This window comes from Pristis pectinata, chromosome 3 (assembly GCF_009764475.1).
Source record: "Pristis pectinata isolate sPriPec2 chromosome 3, sPriPec2.1.pri, whole genome shotgun sequence".
Classification (NCBI taxonomy): domain Eukaryota; kingdom Metazoa; phylum Chordata; class Chondrichthyes; order Rhinopristiformes; family Pristidae; genus Pristis; species Pristis pectinata.
Window position 1 is genome coordinate 46,375,852 of NC_067407.1, and position 19,695 is coordinate 46,395,546.

The 19,695-nt window shown below is 38.6% G+C and overlaps 1 protein-coding gene across 3 annotated transcripts in view; it reads right to left on the reverse strand.

Annotated features, from left to right (window-relative positions):
• Window positions 1-19,695, reverse strand: part of abl2 (c-abl oncogene 2, non-receptor tyrosine kinase) — a 99,778-nt gene that overhangs the window by 23,284 nt on the left and 56,799 nt on the right. For 2 of the 3 annotated variants that reach the window (XM_052012632.1, XM_052012630.1), the window contains exons 2-3: window positions 4,641-4,811; window positions 1,360-1,655 (exon numbers count right to left, since the gene is read on the reverse strand). In XM_052012632.1, the coding sequence (XP_051868592.1) occupies window positions 1,360-1,655; window positions 4,641-4,811 (467 nt within the window). Of the gene's footprint in view, window positions 1-1,359; window positions 1,656-4,640; window positions 4,812-6,620; window positions 6,831-19,695 lie in introns of those variants that run through there. The other variant, XM_052012631.1, reaches the window with a different exon arrangement.

The window sequence follows — 19,695 nt, forward strand, 5'->3', positions numbered from 1 at the left end:
AAATCAACACTGCAATTGGTTCTTAGCCATGTAGATTTCCAAGTCCCTTTGAATCACCAAAGCAGCAATCTGCTATTTTACATTTCCTGGTTGCTGCAAACAACCAGCATGATCTCAGCAATTTGAAGGATCAGTCACATCTCCAGCAAAGAAAGAACTCTAACCTGTGCACTAAGTAGTACAGATTGCTGACAGAGGCAGTTAGATAAACCGTTTTCCTCCACCTTCCAAACAACAGGGCAATTTTGACTTTGATGGTCTGTATTAAACTACTTTGTTTCATTCTACCATGCCACCCCCAAATGGGGACACTAGGAAAATAGTGGCTTTTGTGAATTTGAAGCAATGGTACATAAGTGTGCATAAATAATGGATTCTGTTTCTTCCTTTGCTAATCAGTTTGAATAAATTTCCTGTTGTATAAATTAGATGATCTCCACAGTCACTGGAGCTGATGTCAGGAGCCACCTAAGGGAAGGAATATGCTAACTAAATGCTGTACTTATTACCAACAGAACTGGCTCCTTGACTTTTTGAAACTGTATACACGTAACTTGGGTAATGCATGTATTTTGTAACATTTGAATGAAACTGCATCAATACTGCATACCTTTCGCCTGAGGATGTAGATGATTTAAGAAGTCACTGAGGCATGACAGCTTTTCAGCACCCAAAGACTGAAAATTGAATGAATTTTTATTCTTACAGCAATATTGAAGTTCTACTGCTGCTACAAATAAAAGCTATGCATTTCATTGCATCTATTTTAGATACATTCCTTCAGATTTTTTTTATAATCCACTACTTTAATTTTGATATCTCAAAAATGCCTCAATGATATAATGATTCTTCAAATATTGTCAAATATGCAAGTTTACACATCAGCTAGGCTATCAGAAGGCAAAGGACAAACAAGTATTGTTCTATAAGAACACAGCTGGTCAGCCAGTCACTCTTGGCCTCCAATGGCAATGCTGCAGACAACATGCCTTCGTCTAGTGTCAAGGATGGGAATTATATCCTTTCAGAGCAAATTAATTAATAACTTGGACTTCAAAATCCCACACTTAACCCCAGAAACCTGAAGGTCATGGACTCATCTGCTATCATGATGGAATTAAGTGCTTGCTTTTCGAACAACGTTCATCATTTTCACTCTAGATTCCTGTTAAGTGACTCAAAAGTAGTACATATGGTAACAGTATTAGGATTGTTGCGATTTTTCCTAGGAGTTATCAGCAGTCCCTATTTAAGTTCAGAAGCATGTCAAGTTCTGGTAATAGGGAGAAAGGCAGACAAAGATGCAGCTGAAAGCAAGCAAAGAAAGAAAAAGAACATGCCGACAGATTAACTACTGACCTTGGCATCATGTGTAGTGTTAATTCTGTAGTGGTAAACTCGACCCTCATAGCGGAGGGATATTGATAGTTGTCCTGGACTACTTTCGCTTTCTCGGACAAGGAAGCTTCCATTGATAAGGCTGCTGAGCAGGTACTCAGCAGCACTACGCGAGACAGGACCGTGGTACCAGGAATGCTTTTCCAGGCTATTAACAGGCGTAATATAATTGCTGGGGACCCATCCTTGGCCATTCTTTGAGCGCACCTCACACCATTCACCATTCTGGTTATAGCACAGCACACGTAGCTTTTCACCTGTTGAATTAGTAACAAAAGCCTGATGAAACACTCAAGTGACTTCCTAGGTCCCCAACAATTTGTGCCTTACTTCTGAAGTCAATTAAAGAAGGAAATTTAATTCCCATTATGTGCCTTTAGTTTTAGTATCGTTGTATCACAAGGCTTGCAGCTGGTTGATTTAGCCTTTTGTAAATCAAAATGGTATAATTTCTGCATGTCATCACACACCTTCTCAGTGGTCCTGATATCTTCTTGGCAAAAATAAAGGAAATGTTTTCTGTCAATTTGTGGAGAGAACTTCATAAAATTGCTCTCTTGTCTGAAGGTTGATCAAAGAGGTTCTATGAGAATATGTTAATTAGGTGATTCCTTCTTCCAATATCCATCTGAACATGGCACTCAACAACATCATTTCTCTTCCTGCCTGCAGTAAATCTATCCTCATTGGATATGTCGCCTCTTGGATCTCAAAGTTGACCATCTCAAGAGCTTACCCACCAGGAGCCTGTATAATCTTTCTGCAATGTTGAAGATCCACACAAATCTCCACACACAAAAAAAAACTCTTTTGGTATAAAATCACCCATTTCCCTTCATCCATCATAGTTGGAGAAAGAATAATATCTCATTTTGTATCTGAGTTGCGAGTAATACAGTAAGACCAGTAACAATTGCAGAGCTCATGAAATCCGAGGTCATGTGGACTGGGGAGATGTTATCCAACCTCCAGAAATGCCTCCTATTAACACTGACAGCCCTACATTAATGCATTGCAACTATTAACAGTTTCTTATTCAACCAGCAACAACTTAGAACATCGACAGCTGCAATTTGGAAGGAACTAATAAAAACAGATTGCACCCTCACTATAATTTGACTTGATATGGAAGGCTCCTTGATCTGTGGAGTCTAACCAAGTAAAACATCCAAGAATATAGTTATCTTTCCCACAACAAAAGGTTACAATGAACTGAAAACCCCAAAGAAAATTAACCAAAATCACATCCCAGCTGGCAGAGCTCTAGAATTAGGCACAAATACAGGTGAAAAAAAAAGGCACATTCAGTCCTGGAGTAAGTAGGTGTTTCCAACTGCTGATGAAGACTTGCATCCCATCAGTCTCTGCAGAAAAATTCTGATCTCCAAAATCTATAGCAAAGACCTAAACTATTCAGACCCTTTCACCACTTAACAGACTGTAGTCCAGATTTTGCTGTATGTGGTTTGCTGCCACCAAGATAAGCAATGGTCCCACATTTACCTTACATCTTATATCTGCAAAGGAAACTTGCTGGATGATAGTCTCTTGGACTTGTTGGTCTCTTGGTGATCCTCATGTGCAGCATGAGGCTCACCACATAATGTAATGGGGCATGAGTGTCTGCCCTCAAAACTGCGGGGAAAACCTTTGACAGGCAGCAAAGCCATGCCACAGCTTTGCCATCTATCAAAGTTGTTAACATTGGCATTCATAAACATACAACAATAATTAAAAAAATGAAAGAAAAGAAATTATATCACAAAAAACCTCATCGTTGGAAATATTATGGCAAACACAAAAACATAACTTACTCTTACCTTTCTTTCCAGCAGCTGTAAAATCTCCATTCAAACAAACTGGTTTGCAGATTCCGTGCCTATACTGATCGGCGAAGGATCTGCGAATAGATTCCCCAACTTAAATGCTGGGGAGTTCCAGCAAGCTCATGCTGTGTGTAGTGACAGATTCACCTGCAGAAACCTGTCAGCAAGTTTGCAACTTTTACATTTGTATATGCATGCAAAGCCCTGAACCTGCATTATGTACTCTTGGGAATTGCCTGCATTTTAATCAGCAAGCCCCAGGCTTGCATTTTCACACCTATTTTCAGTTGCTTTGCCCAAACTGAAAGATACCGTTAAATGATGAGGTTTGTATAAACAAGTTTCTGCCAATTAGCTCAGGTTGTAATTCATTTTTGTGGCTCCATTCGTATTTGCAGAGTGAGAAATTAACTACTCAAACCACCCAAATTGCTCAAACGAAATTAAGAACACTGACCTATAATCCATTATATCACAATGGGATTAGTTTAAAACTGCTGTCCTCCCCCAAATAAATATGAGTATTTACGTAGAGACCAATGGCAGCTCACAACTCCAGCAGAAATTTGGGCCTTCTTGCTTTAAGTGTTGAAAGACAGCAACTTTTATATCTGAACGTCACCAAGAGCAGGATACTTAGACTTTCAACACTATCAGAATATCAGATTTTCCTGGAAAAAAATCAGTAGCAAGTAATGTAGCATGCTAGTCCTCTCAAATACTTTTGCACGTTAATTTTACAGTTAATTTGAGAAAATTAATTGAAAATTAATTCATACAGCACTTGAGTTAACCATGCTTGGAATGGCAGAATTAGACAGACTGGTCGCCACATTGCAGAATGATTGTATGAAGCTAACATAATATTTGCTCAGTTATATAATAGGAAATAATATGGTTTTAAAATCATTACCTTTGAGTGGCCTTCTAGTCTCTGCAATCTCTTTCAGCTCTATAACCTTCCAGGATATCTGAGCTTGTCTAATTCTGACTTCTTGCACATCTCCCAATTTTCACCACTCAGTCGTTGACAACCGCTAAGGTCCAAGGCTCTGAAAAGTCCTCCCATTTTCTGTCTCTCCTTTAAATTACACTTTAAAACCCACCCCTTTGGCCAAGCCTGCTGTCAGCCTTGTAGTCAACTTTTTTTTCAGATAATTGTCCTGCAAAGGTCATTTTTACTGTATTAAAGGTGCTTACAGGAATATGTGTTTTATTGACAATTTTCTCTTTCTCAGATAGTCCCACGGGATTGAAGATGACATGCTCCAATAACAGTGAAGAGTGGACAATGCTTGTGCATGTTTCTTTTAAAGTGGGGTGATGATTTCACAGCAGCTTCCTCACAGTGCAAAAGCTAGCCTCAAGTCAGAGTTAGATTCATGCAGGAGTTAATGGAAAAAGGTTGCTGCTTACCTTTAGTAATGCTTAGTGTGTTGTCACCACTTGCAACAAAGTCATAAAGTGCAACAAATAGATTAGGATCACTTTCAGTAGCTCCTAGGAGGTTCTCCTTCGAACTCCACCTCACTGCTTCATTCAACGTCTGAGAATCAATGTCAGAACCAAATGGACGTTGCAAAGCTTCTGTAAAGAGAGAATGTAGCTCATGAGCAACACACAAGCAAGTACAGCAAATAATATTTTATTTATTCTTTCACGGTTTGTATGTGGGTGTCAGTAAATAAGCCAAAATATCCCTGGACTGATGTTAACAACACTGATGTAATCGTGGATTCACACATAGGCCAGAAAAGGTAACAGCAGATTTCCTTCCCTAAAGATCATGAGTAAGTGGATGAATTTTAATTTCAATAATCGGTTGTTTTGTTGTTAGATTTATTTAATTACTCAGTTTAAATTCTCCAGTTGCTGGTTAGTTTTGAACTCATGACTCCAGATCTCTGAATATCAATCTAGTCACGTAACGCTATGTCACTGTACCCAACAATGCAATGAGTATAGTAACATTAAGCACTTGAGAATTGATAAAATCAGTGGAAAACAATTTAGCAAGACTTCATGCCCAGTGCCATGATTTAAATTGTCCTTGTCACAGTAATATAAATAATTGTTTCAATACAAGTGTCGTGTGTGCGTGCACTGAATTAACATGGTTAACCAAAAGCTCAGAAACAAGATACCCTGCAAATCCTCAGCAAGCAGCACATTAAAATTTACATTACATTTATAGTTTCCTATGAAAATATCTTCACTCACTGAAGACCTACATTAGATTGAAAATGCATGAACAAAAATAGCAAACTTTTATAAAGATATCAGAACAAACTAAGGTCCAAGTATGAAATGCTAAGTGTATGGGCGAGGGCATATAGCATTAGAAGAGGCCCTTGAGCCCTCACAACCTGATAAACATTATTAATTCATCGCAGAAACGAAACACTCTTTATTAGCTTAGAGTGGAATTAAAAGTAGTACAGCTCAATATGCAAGAGTTTATGACTAGTGGGGGTGCAATAGCATTAGTCTTTTACAGATTATGGTGTATTCAACCATATATTTAAATACATCATTTTACATGAAAATGTTAAAGTAGCAAGAAATGACTGCAAAGTAACCCCAGGGATTTTTTTTTTACAGACAGTTAAAACAAGGCATGAGCCATTTATGCCTATTACAACTGCTAATAATGTGAAATAAGTCAAAGAAACAAAATGGTGACAAGAACAAATGAACGGAATTCCAACTGACTGTTGTAGTTGAAGAGCAAGCATTCAAATCCAAAAAAGCACCTTTGCTTCAAAATAAGCCACAACAAAAATGACACCATCAAAACACACAATCCTGTAACTTCTATTCATTGGTGACAAAAATGGTATTACAAAATGAAAACTTTGCTGAAAAGAGGTTCAAATTCAGTCAGAAGATACAACATTTTGTGTTTTAAAATGTTGGTCAGTTCTGTTTCAGGACTCAGTTAAGATCTGTGTATGCAATTTATCTAAGGCATCTTTACCAAGATTGTGAAAATATGACAACACATCAATTTCTGTTGAACCTGATCTCATTATCAATACCGTCATAAAGGCAATATTTCCCTAACTCAATTCATTCATCAGTATCTCTTGCTCCTCTCCTATTCAGAGAAACAAATCTCTGAAAAGATAATTCCTCACACAAGGAATACTTAATGATCGTATTATTTATTATTAATTCATAACACTGGAAAAATCAAAATTATAGTTGAATATTAAAACATCTCCCACTTCACACATTTTCTTATATTTTGTTCTGCATTTCTGTTGTTGCTACATTCAAGTGAACATGTACCAATGACAAATCTAATTACTAATGTGCACACCAGAATAAAGAAAACTAGTGCACACTGGAAGAAAAAAAAGACTACATTTTTATATCAATTTCTTCATAACGTACCTTTAACATTATAGAACTCAGAGGGGGAGGGTAGGGGCTCAGCAGCAGTCTCAATGAAAGAGCAGGTTACTCCACGCCTTTCTTCCTCAAAACTACTGGATGGCAACAGAACTGCTCCAGAGCTCATCTTTGTTGGTTCTGTCAACAATGAAGTTCTATTTCAAGTTCTACTGTTTAAAGACATTCTCTTGCAGCATTTTGGAGTCCAATTTTGACACAGCTGTGTGGGTGTAAGATTCTGAAGAATCTACGGAAAGAATGTTTGGGCTGGTCAAATCCTACCCTATTGGCTCAGGAGAAGTTGCCACCACGTGAGAAAATAGACATGTCGAAACAGATTCTTTTTTGCACACAAATCCCTGCCACCCAGCTAAATTAGCTATTCATAGAGAACATTCCTCAGTGGATAGTCACAAAATAGTGAAGAATTATATACCCCAGGAGGATATGTGTTAGAAACATACATAGTAAACCCTTTCAGGTCTAGCCTGTCAGTCACTGATGAAAAGGCCAAATGCAATTGTTTCTCTTTGCTTCCTTTTATATATTCCCTATACAGAAGCAAAGATAGAAAATGATAGATGTGCAGTTCATGTTTTGGGAACTTTTATTTCCTCTTTCAGATAATAAATGCATTGCTTTTTTAAAAGAAACAAATGGCCTAACATAACAACTTTCCCAACATTAGGATGCCCCAAAGTGCTTTGCATTCTAAGAAATACTTTTGAAGTAGAGTCATTATCTACAACAGAAAATTTTGCAGTCTGTTAGTGCAGCAAACTACTTTGAACAACTTGATAATGATCATATAGTTTTAGATTTTTTTTCCCCTTTACTTTTTATAACATGTTGTCAACAAGGAAAAACTTACTGCCGATTTCCTCATCAATAAAAATAGTGATAACCCATCTCTTGAATCACTGCAGATCTTCTGGGGAAGGTACTCTCATAATGCTGTTGGTTGGGAAATGGTATTGATTCTGAAATAAGTACTGACAAGGGCCCTGGGGCAATATTACCACTCTTGATCAATGTTCATTTGGTAGAGCTCCCATTACAATTCTTGTCAGAGACTTTCTGCTGTGTTTTAACTTCTGATTTCCAGATGTTTTATTCAAAACTTCTTTTGTATCCATTTTAAACTGCATTCCTGACTGATGCATCAATGAAACTAATAAATGCATGGGTAATATCAATTAATTTAAAGGAAGAATTCTGTGGTTTACCAACTTTTCTCTAATTGCATGGCTGAATTATTACAAACCTAATTGTAATAATTCAGCCACGTTAAAAAAAACACTTTAATTGAAGTGTGGGATCCTAATCAGTGGTGATAAACAAGGAATGTCGAAACCATTTGTTTTCATCAACTCTAATGTTACCAACTTGATTGGATGTACCGCAGTAATTTAAACCTACTTCAAGAGGACTTCCCTGGTCTGCAATGAAAACAGAGAATGTTGGAAACATCCAAGAGGTCAGGCAGCACCTGTATTTCCTGTTTTCCACATTCTGCCTCCTCCCCACAGTACTGTAAACTTGTCAACCAAGAAACGCAGGAGCAATGAAATCGAAGTTAACCATCAAGTCACATGTACTGTACACATCAAGTCACATGTACTGTATTTATTGCTCGATTCCTGGTCAGTAGATCAAAAACCAGGAACTTCTTATGCATCACCACTATGGAAGCAGTACCAGCATAAACATCAACCTACATTTATAAACAGCTTTTAATGTTGTAAAATGTCCCACAGTACTTCAAATGAGCATTATTAAATGAAACGCCTGATGCAGGGTGTCGACCTGAAATGTTGACTACCCCTTTGCCTCCACAGATGCTGCTTGACCCGCTGAATTCCTCCAGCATTTTACTTATTGAAACAGAAAGAAGTCTATGATTTTTTTTTCTCACGACAACCAGGGAAAATAAAAAACAAAAGTAGTTGCAATCATTCCCAAAACCCCAAAACAATATTTTTTTTTCAAAATTTACTGGTATAATGTCATTTTTGATGGAATTCATTGTGAATTTCCAGGGAGCCATCTTATCTTTGCAAATGATCTGTTCAAATACACTCATCCTACACCCAACAAGTTTGTATTACAAGTTATATTATGACACATACTTCATTTACTTTGGCATTAATCTCAACTGAACATTAATGGAGGAGATAGCAAAGGAGGCCAAGATACATTCTTGGCTTGCCCAGAAGGTAGAGGGTGGTTGTAGAAGGGGAATATTCGACCTGGAGGTTGTTGACTCGTAGTGTTCCGCAGGGATCTGTTCTGGGACCCCTGCTCTTTGTGATTTTTATAAATGATTTGGATGAGGATGTGGAAGGATGGGTTGGTAAGTTTGCAGATGACACAAAGGTTGATGGTGTAGTAAATAGTGAAGAAGGTTGGATGCAATGGGATTGAGACAGGATGCAGAGCTGGGCGGAGAAGCGGCAGATGGAGTTCAATCCAGAGAAGTGTAAAATGATACACTTTGGAAGAATGAACTTGAAGGCAGACTACACGGTTAATGGCAGGATTCTAAACAGTGTGGAGGAACAGAGAGATCTTGGTGTACAAGTACACAGATCCCTCAAAGCTGCCGCGCAAGTGGATAGGGCGGTTAAGAAGGTGTATGGTATGCTGGCCTTCATTAGCCAGGGGATTGAGTTCAAGAGCAGAGAGGTAATGTTGCAGCTCTATAAGACGCTGGTTAGACCACGCTTGGAATATTGTGTTCAGTTCTGGTCATTACATTATAGGAAGGACGTGGAAGCTTTGGGGACTGTGCAGAGGAGATTTACAAGGATGCTACCTGGGTTGGAGAGCATGTCTTATGAGGAGAGGTTAAGCAAGTTAGGGCTTTTCCCTCTGGAGCAAAAGAAGATGAGAGGTAAATAAGATTATGAGATGCATCGACAGAGTGGACAGAGAGCATCTTTTCCCCAAGGTGGCAATGGTCAATACTAGCGGTCACCCATTTAAGATGCATGGAGGAAAGTTCAGGGGAGATGTCAGAGGTAGTTTTTTTTTAAAACACAGAGAGTGGTGGGTGCCTGGAATGCACTGCCAGGGGTAGTGGTAGGGGCTGATACGATTGGGTCATTTGAGACCATTAAATAGGCACATGGATGAAAGAAAAGTAGGGGGTTGTGAGAGGTGATCAATTGAATGGGGATAAGATTTATATTGGACGGCACAACATCATGGGCTGAAGGGCCTGTACTGTGCTCCACTGTTCTATGTTCTATAACAAACTTCTGAGCAAACTGATTGGCTCCTCAAAGAATGATGCTACAACACATTGGTCTTCAGCTCTTGTTATCTCATACTCAATTGCAGAATGCAAGAACAGAGTTGTGTAGCACACATCTGTTGCTTCCAATTTCAAAAATGCACTTTTGTAACCAATTCACCCATGTTTTTCATTTCTGAGTCATTAAATGCAGTAAGCAAGCTGCTCAAGAAGATGCATGCCAGGCAAAGCCTCCCCTGTTCATGAACTTTCACAGTCCACCAGCTGTATATCTTGTATCGCCACAGCCTTGGTGACTGAGGTTGCCAGGACTGGATGTAACAGAGGTGGCCCCATGCAGCAAAACACTGTCTGGCCTCCAAAATAACCTTCTTGCAGTTGGAGTACAAACTCAACAACAGCACAATCTGATGATCAATTATCAACTTCAATGGCAGCCTTCACGAGCTACAAGTGATAAACAAAAATGTCATTGCTTGGCTTGGAATACATGAAAATGCCAAATAAATAAATTACAATTTTTCAATTCAAATCACATTCCACATCAATCAGAAGAAATGTTTTTCAATATTCACTCAATTAAAACCCTTAATTTGTACATGTACTGCATTTTTTCATCATTTTCTGCACTCAGCTGCAAGTTCCCACTATTTCTTCATACTTAGCTTCCCGCTTTTGGCTTCAACCTGATGAATTTGCTTTGTCTATACTCAAATGTCCCGAACCTCCATGTAATGAGAGTTCAAAATTACACATTAGTCTGAGACTTCAACAAAGCCAGATTAATATTGAAGTTTGCACTCATTCATACTACTCTTGGCCTTTTTATCTAATGAATAACTGCTTACATTTTCAAGAAATACTTCAACCTTTGTCTTGTTATATGGACATCTTTCATTAGCTTTTCACATGAAGCTGCATCTGCCACCACACAGCTATTTCTCCAAGTTAGTCATTTACTTTATTTATACAGCATGGTAACAGGCCCTTCCGGCCCAACGAGTCCACGCCACCCATTTAAACCCACGTTAACCTACCTGTACATCTTTGGAATGTGGGAGGAAACCAGAGCACCCAGAGGAAACCCATGCAGTCACGGCGAGAATGTACAAACTCCTTACAGACAGCGGCAGGAATTGAACCCCGATCGCTGCCGCTGTAATAGCGTCCCGCTAACCGCTACGCTACTGTGCTGCCCCTGAAGTCTTCTACAGTTACCATCAGAAGCAAAACCTATCCACTTAGCAGAAATTCAAAATGCCGCCAGTACTAAGGTATAAACCCAAACTATCTAAAGACAACAACGAATTAAACAGATCCAGCACTGACCCCATGAAAGCACTACCAAATCCTTCACAGTCCAAATAACACTCATTGAAGCAAACTGTTTCCTGTCTGTCACCCGTATCAGCATTTAATAAAACCTGTAACTGCATTTAATAAATAAGATCACAGTACATGCAATGGGTTAATTAATTAAGACATATTTACGTGTTGATTTCTCTTTTGACACAGTCAGCATTATTTAGTGCAATCAACACCTATGTGCATTTTTAATATCAAAGTTTCATGAATTACTGGTTCCAGGCTCCAATAAACACGTGCACACAACGACTCGTCCCTTAAACTTATTGGAACTGCAAAGTTATTGCTGCTCAGGAACCAGCAAGAAAATATGATAACCAGGCCAAAGCTGCATTTCTAATTAGACAATAGAAAAGTAATTTCTTCAATCCTAAATACAAATCAACTTAATTCCTTTTCTCTGCTTAAATCACACAATATACTCAAGATCAGGATTCTGTTACACTCAAGTTATCCAATTAAAATATTTGTAGCTTATTTTGGCAGACACTCCATTCACATTCTACCACAGACTTTTACCGTCAGGCTTTTGTGTGATGATGAGGTGAGATATTGTGCTTTGTAACATGTCAATGAAGCGAGAGTTTATTCAACAAGAAGAGGCTTGTTACAGAACGTTCAAAGAATTAACTCATAGCATTCAAATTGTGCTTTCTGAACATTTTAATTGAATCTGTACATTATGCTCGGGCAATATTAATCATTGCTTGCACAAATCATACTGTTGTGAATACAAATTAGAAGCTGCAAAACATGGATAAGTAAAGTTATTAAAGTTATAAGTAAAGTTTTCCAGTGAGCAAAAGTGTGAAGGAAACATTGTTAGTAAACTCAAGGATTGCAGAGATTTAAATCTCATTGTATTTAATTTCCTCCTTTGTGCAGAGTTACTTGTCTTACTTTGGCCAGTGATATTGCATTCGGATAAGCATTGCTTTCTTTAACATGAAAAAAAATGGTTTAAATAGATGCTAAAAAATAAACAGTAAGCAGAAAGAAGGGATTAGAATGAACATAACCAAAATGCATCTTGAAGAAGTTCTTATTTATAGATGGAGATGAAAAAGGGGTTTGTTATATGTTTCCAAGAGTAAGACCAAGGGAATTGAACGTTTTGCCTCCAGTATACTACTGGAGGGATATGATATATACACAAGGCAGAGTGTTAGGATTGGGGTATTGGATGGGAGGAGGTTGAAGAGCTGGAGCAATGTTTGAATCATGAGGGCAGGGATCTTAAAGACGTACGGGTTAGTAGGTTAACATGGGTGTAATTGGGTGGCATGGGCTCATTGGGCCTGAAGGGCCTGTTACCGTACTGTAGAAATAAAGTTTTTTAAAGTTTTTTTTAAAATAATCTCAGTGAGCATCATCTAAGTTTAAACAGACTAGCTTAGTTATTTAAATTACCAGCAAGCAGTGCCAAACAGCTGGGCAGTACTAGTAACAGTCATGTGTGCACTCACTCTTATAAGCCTGGATGTGACACTATCATTCAGAACAAGATTTCATAAAGCTGAGATGCCTGAGAGATTTGATTGGTATTTCAAACCTTGAAGGGTTTACATAGATTAAATTAAGAAAAACGAAGAAAATGCACAAAGCCCTGATATCATGACCAACCTATCCTGAGGAGGTTTAAGAGTTTTGGACAGCTGTGAATTACTTGCTTTTTGCAATGAATCTTTCTTGTTCTCAAAACTTGTACAAACCCACAGATACTGTCCTTCATGAAATGCTGTTGATTGCAAATTTAGACAAGTAAAACCAGCAAACTGCATAACTGCATCATGAGAGGGGCATCACCACCAAAGCTGATCCTGACTTCATTTTGCAATAACCATAGTTTCACATTTTCTAACATGGGTTATTATTAAGCAAAGCAATCATGAATGATGACTCTACCTTTAATTATCAGAAAAGTGATGGAAGGTGGCATCAGCAGTGCTCCAAGTGGCTCTAATCAACTATGTCTGTTCATCTACCATGAGTTTGGGTTACAGCATTACTAAACTCCTTGCCACTATTAGCCCAAGAATGAACAAAGCTGCTAATTTCCAGAAATGAGGCAAGAGTGACAAATCAAGGCAGTGATTGACAGAAGGGCAAAATCCAGAAGCCCTAACAAACTGAAGACAATGGGCCTCGGGAATTATACCTAACAGAAAAATTAAAAGATTTTGGTGACTGGTGGGAGGCCCAGGACATAACTGGATAAGTTATTTAGCAGCTGAAGATTGCCCACCATCTGACCTTCTCTCACTCATAAGGTCAGAAGTGGCAATGTACATTGATGATGGTGCAGAAGGATTCAGACCCATCTGTAGTTCCTCAGGTGAAAAAGTAGTCTTCTTATATGATTCAAGACCTGGACAACATCCAGTCTTGGGCTAAAAACTGACAACTATCACTTGGCCACACAGGTGATAGGCAATGGTCTTCAAGAGAAACTCACCAACCCCCAGTGACAGTCATTGGCTTATCACACAACCAAAATCCTGAGGGTTCATTAATAACCAACAACTTTCGTGGACTTGCAAGGTCATCTTTTCACAACTCCCCAAAATCTTTTCACCATCCACAAGGCATAATTCAGGAATGAGATTGAATGCTCACTCTCTGCTTTGACAAATGAAGCTAACTCAAAATCCTGAAATCTCTTTCTCACCAACACTGTAAGAGTACATACACAAAAAGAACTGCAGGAATTCAAGGGAATGGCACTTTGTTACCTTCTTAAGATCAATTAGGGATAGGTGGTGCATGCTAACATTGCATGTAGCAGACACATTCTATGCATCTACATACAAAAACAACATACTTCAAGAGCTTTGATCCTTCTTGTGTCTGGGCAGCAAAAATTGGCCTCTGTGTATGCAGGCAATAGAAAAAAATTGGAAGGGGAAGAAAAATGTGGCAAGATTTCTACCATTGATACAACACCATTAACATTTACAGCCTTGAAGCATTATTATCATTCATCAATGATGTTCACAGATGCAAGATTGTTCCACGGATCATCATCGCACTGGAGATCTACAACTGGAAGGAAGCATCAACTCAGGCTACACAAAATGTAAATGAAAAAAATGAAAAGGGTGGGTGAGAGGCAAAGCGAAAAAGGAGAAAGTTTGTCAGTGTAAGAATCTCCATGGAGCTCTTCTCAGCAAGACAATTAATTTCAGTACCCCATATCAGGCCAGTGAAAAGCAAACAGTGGAAACTTGTGCTGCTATTACACATACATGAACATTGGCTGAACTCATGATTGGGGTCATTTATTATGCATGGACAGTTGAATAACCTAACAATAACTAATGAGGTTTATATGTGGAAATGCAACTATTTGTTTAAAATACTGAACTGGGCACAAACAAATCAATTAAAAGGAAAAGAAAAATAAACAGGAAAAATAATAATAAATTTTGATTGATTAACGAGTTCTGGTAAGACACTTTCTTTCACCTCAATGAACAGAAATAACACTACATTTTATCACAGTAAAATACCCCCGACTAAATGTTAAGCACAAAAAAAAATCACAATTCTAAACAATTACATGCTCAAGTATCTTTTACCTCCTCTGCATAAAGGAAAATAAAAGGGCCCTGCTCCAGCAAGATCACACAACATGAGCTTCCAGTACATGATTTCAGAACCAAGTTTTATGGAAGTTTTTACATTTTCCAAGCAAATCTCAAAGTATCTAATCCTTTTTAAATGAACTGTCCATTTCAACTGAGCCGAATCCTTGATTATCAAGTCTGCCTGAACTCCTCCTCAGTAAAAAGCATGGAATTGGACCACCTACAAGTCTATATTTAGGCTGCCTAAGCACTACTTCCTGCTACTTTGAAGGCCTACCCGGGTTGGCGCCACAAATTAACAATGCAGTCTTTCATTGCTTTCAACAGCTGCTCACAGCCTGATGCAATAAGGACACCATATGTCCCAGCTACTACAACCATATCCAGACATCTTGCAGCAGCTAACACCTGATAACCCTTCAGTTGGTCTATTCACTTAAATTCTCAGAGGCCCTCACTCTACCCAGCTGCTAAGGACAAGTGTAGGATTTTACAGTAGTCCTTTGCTGATATGTTCACATTATTTTTAGCATGAGAAATGGCACTTTAATGACATGGTCATGTGCTTTAAACACATGATCTAAATGGTCACTTGCAAAACTCAGGTATATGGCATTCATTCACTCTTTTGATTTCAGGTTGAACGGGGACCTGTTAGTATTACAAAAGGTAAGAATGGCTCAGACCACAAGTACAATTTGTCTCTAAAGAACTCAACCTCCAATGCCCTTTTTCAGACTTTGACATTCTTAACCAATATCCAAAGTCAAGAAACCTGAATCTCAACATCAAAGTCACATGGAGCACTCACCAAGTTCGTCTGCAATATCAAGTTTAGGATATTATGGGCATTCTCACAACTATACTCCATGCCAGCTGCTGGAACAGGATTGATGTTGCATCATTAGTTCAGCTATAGTGGTGTTAAAATCTTTGATTTGTTTTTGGGACAGTCAGCTATGTTCAGCCAACAAACTAATAGCAATGAGATGTCTACCTGCTGAAATTATTTTTGTTTCAAAAGCAGCAGAACAATGGACACATTCTTTTGATTTAACAAACATCATTTGCTCATCTAGAAATACCAAACATTTACTAGTCAATCAAAATGGCCTGTTTCACAGTCATGATACTGATTTTTTTCTGGTAGCCAGATAACATTGCCATAAGGTGACTCATCGCCACATTACCCAAATTCGTTTTCAAGCCCATTTCTTTAAATCTACACTTCTGACCAATGAACTTTTATTTTGAACATTGCAGAATCAGAAATAAGGATATTTTTTCATCCCAGTGATGTTCAAATTGGATCTGCAAACATAATTTATTGGATGTCTTCGCCTCTGAACCATAAAGACGAAAGATCTAGATTCAAACTTGGAGACACGAGAGACTGGAGATGCTGGAATACGCAGCAACAAACAAGATGCTGGAAGAACTCAGCAGGTCAGGCAGCATCTATGGAGGGAAATGGAGTGTCAACATTTCAGGTGGAGACCCTTCATCTGGACTGAAAGATAGAGGTGAGATAGCCAGTATAAAAAGGTGAAGGGAAGGGGTGGAGCAAGAGCTAGCAAGCGATATGTGGATCTACGTTATGCACTCCATAGTCTAGTCTGTGCAGAATAAGTGTACCTCAACCACAGCAAGATCAGGGGTATCTGGATCTGGGGAAGATTTCCCTCTCTGAGCATTGTACTATGATTTCTAACTTCAAGGTCTGTTTATGAAGCCAAGGTCAGAACCCAAAACAAGATTCAGTTCAGTGTAAAAAGTCATCCACAACAGCAATGCCTCTTTGCACAAAAGTAATTTAGTGTGGCCTGTGCACATGGAACCTACAAGGGTGAAGGAGTCAATTTAAGGAGGATGCATTGAAAGAAAATGTGTGCCATCCACATCACGTTCAGTGATGCCTCAAGGAGTGGAATGTATTACCACAATGTAATCCAGTCATGCTGATGAGCTAGAACATGCCCTGCCTACTTAACAGCTCAGAACACCTTTGGTGGGTGACATGGCCACATTTCCAGCACTGTTGAAAACAAAAATGCAGGCCCTGGAATTCTGAAATAAAAACAGAAAATGAAAAAGAAAGCTCAGCAAGTCAGGCAGAATCTGTAGAAAAAGAAATAGTTAACATTTCAGATCTCAGATCCTTCATCAGAACTGAGAAATAGGGAAACAAGTTAGTCAAGGTTGCAGAGGTGAGGGGAACAAGGAGAAATCCTCTGATATTAATTTGGCAGTTAGGCTCCCTTTTCTGTGTAATATGGTGCTAATGTTGTATGCTCTGTGTAATGTTGGATAATCTGACCGAGTATTGTTGCCTGTCAAAGCTGTTATCTTTTTTTCCAACATTTCTATTTTTGTTTGACATTCAGAAGGCTTTAAAAACCATTAGAAATCAAATAAACTATCTAGAAACCTACCAAAAAAACTGAAACAAGCTACAAATGCAGATACTCCTTTCTCCCTTGCAGCTGTAAAATCAATTAAGGTATAAGATATCTTTATTAGTCACATGTATATTGAAACACACAGTGAAATGCATCTTTTGCAGAGAGTGTTCTGGGGGCAGCCCGCAAGTGTCGCCACGCTTCCGGCGCCAACATAGCATGCTCACAACTTCCTAACCCATACGTCTTTGGAATGTGGGAGGAAACCCACGCAGACACGGGGAGAATGTACAAACTCCTTACAGACTCCTTAAAGGATGAATGGGCTCACTGACTCCACAAGCATAAATATTGGGGAATTCCACTTAGTTTTTGTGCAACCACTGAATTCCCTGTGTAATTTGGCAGAAGAGCATAGTGACAGATCCACTGACAAGGATCTGTCAGCAAGTATGGGACTTGCATGTCTTGAAACTCAGGACTGCTGGCAGTTACCAGCTACTTCTGGCCATTGTATGGAAAATTTTAAACATTTGTTTCATGTGAGCCAAACCACTTTCATCATGTTAGTCAATTCCTAATGTCATTTAGTACTGTACATACATTTTTGTCCTCACAAAATGATTATATTGCATCTTACTATAATAAAATGAATATGATATATCTGGGAAAATTACTTAACTATAGACAAATTACTTAAGTTACCTGCTATCCTCAAGAGTTAAATACATCATCTCATGTCTTTCATAAACATCAAGGTGTGTTGTTCACAAGTCCAGATCATTCATAGGAAAAAAATCAGAACACTGATCTTTCAAAACACTGAAGAGGACAGTATATAATTCCTTCATTCATCACTTATGTTTACTGTCCTTAATCAAAAATCCAATACAACAGTATTTAAAATCTCATATGCAAATTCACCATAGCATCATCTTTAAATGGTTATCCAGTGAAACTCCAATAACCAAGTACCCAAATGTTCAGGAATCCTCAGACTTCAGCAATGGTTCAATCATTGGTTCATTGCACAAGCCAGGATTCTGGAATATGGTTAGGGCTGGGTGCGTGGCCAAAGCTGGGAACAGTCTGGAACACTTACAGGTCAACGGCAGGTTTGCAGACGTTTCCGCTCCCTTTAAACTCACCAGGTTCACTGAAATCTATTATACTGCTGTGTAACACAAAAAAAAAGTGAAATAGATCTTGAAAATCTGCATGTCGGGCACCACCGAAGGCATCAATCCCGAGGGGGCCAGATTATCAGTTTTATTGTATTCATTTTCACCTTAAAGAATGTTTAATTTGCCAAGTATAATGTTCCTTTTATTAATTCACTCGCTGATCTCGTGCAATCAAGTCAATAGTACAGGAAATTGCAGGACAGATGACTAGTACTATGCAGGCATAGGATGACAGTGGGATATGGGGAATAGTACAGCAAGGTGGAGCAGCAATGTACTGGAGGAACCCAGCAGGTCATGCAGCATTCTGTGGGAGTAAAGAAACTGTCGACATTTCAGGTTGAAACCCTGCATCAGGACAGCAAGGTGGACCTGGTTAAAGGTCCTCAGTTTGGTGATAAAAAATGGTCCAGCCAGGACTGATGCCAGGGAAGGTGGAGAGAATCATCTCAAACATGACCTATTTATAAACTGTTATACAATTTAAGACCTCTCTGGAACAATCTCAAACCTCATTTTTAAAACTCCTAACACTCCTCTGATGTTAGTAATACTCAACAATATCTTCAGAAAACAAATCAGTCTTTTTGTTTGGAACATTTCTTCGCATTCATTTGTGTGTATGCATTAACTAGTGTCAACATTTCAGTGTCCAGTAAATGTTCATCCAAATCTGGATAACATATACAGGGACAAGCAATTTCTTCATGGTATTAATACAAAACCCAAAATAAAACATTACAAATTCTAGAAATTTGAAATTAAAATGGAATACTAGACATACTCAGCAGGTGAGGCATCAGTGCAGAGAGAAATGCTTAATGAGGATCTATCCTCAGAATTAGTGAAAATTAGAAATCAAGAGCGGTAGAGAAAATAAGCGGAATGTCTGTGGGAGAGAGACAATGACACAAGGAGCAGTGGGTGCTGGCTGAGACAGAGGAGTGAAGGCTTGTTCGTTGTGGATAATCTGCTTGGAGATGAGAAGAGGTCAGAGCAAAGCAAAAAGTTGCATCTGTGAAAAGTTCTGGAAATCTGAAATAGAAGAGAATGCTGTTTGAAATATTCAACAGTTTGCGTAGCATCTGTACCGAAAGAAAAACAGAGTTAACATCACGGACTGATGGCTCTTCATCAGAACTGATCAGTTTTGATACATACTGGAAAGGGTAGCTGTCCACAATTGTTTAATTCAATATTGAATCCTGAGGGCTATAACCTGCCCAGTTGAGATATTGTTACTCGATGATATGTTGGGCTTTACTGGAACAGAGTAATAGGCCA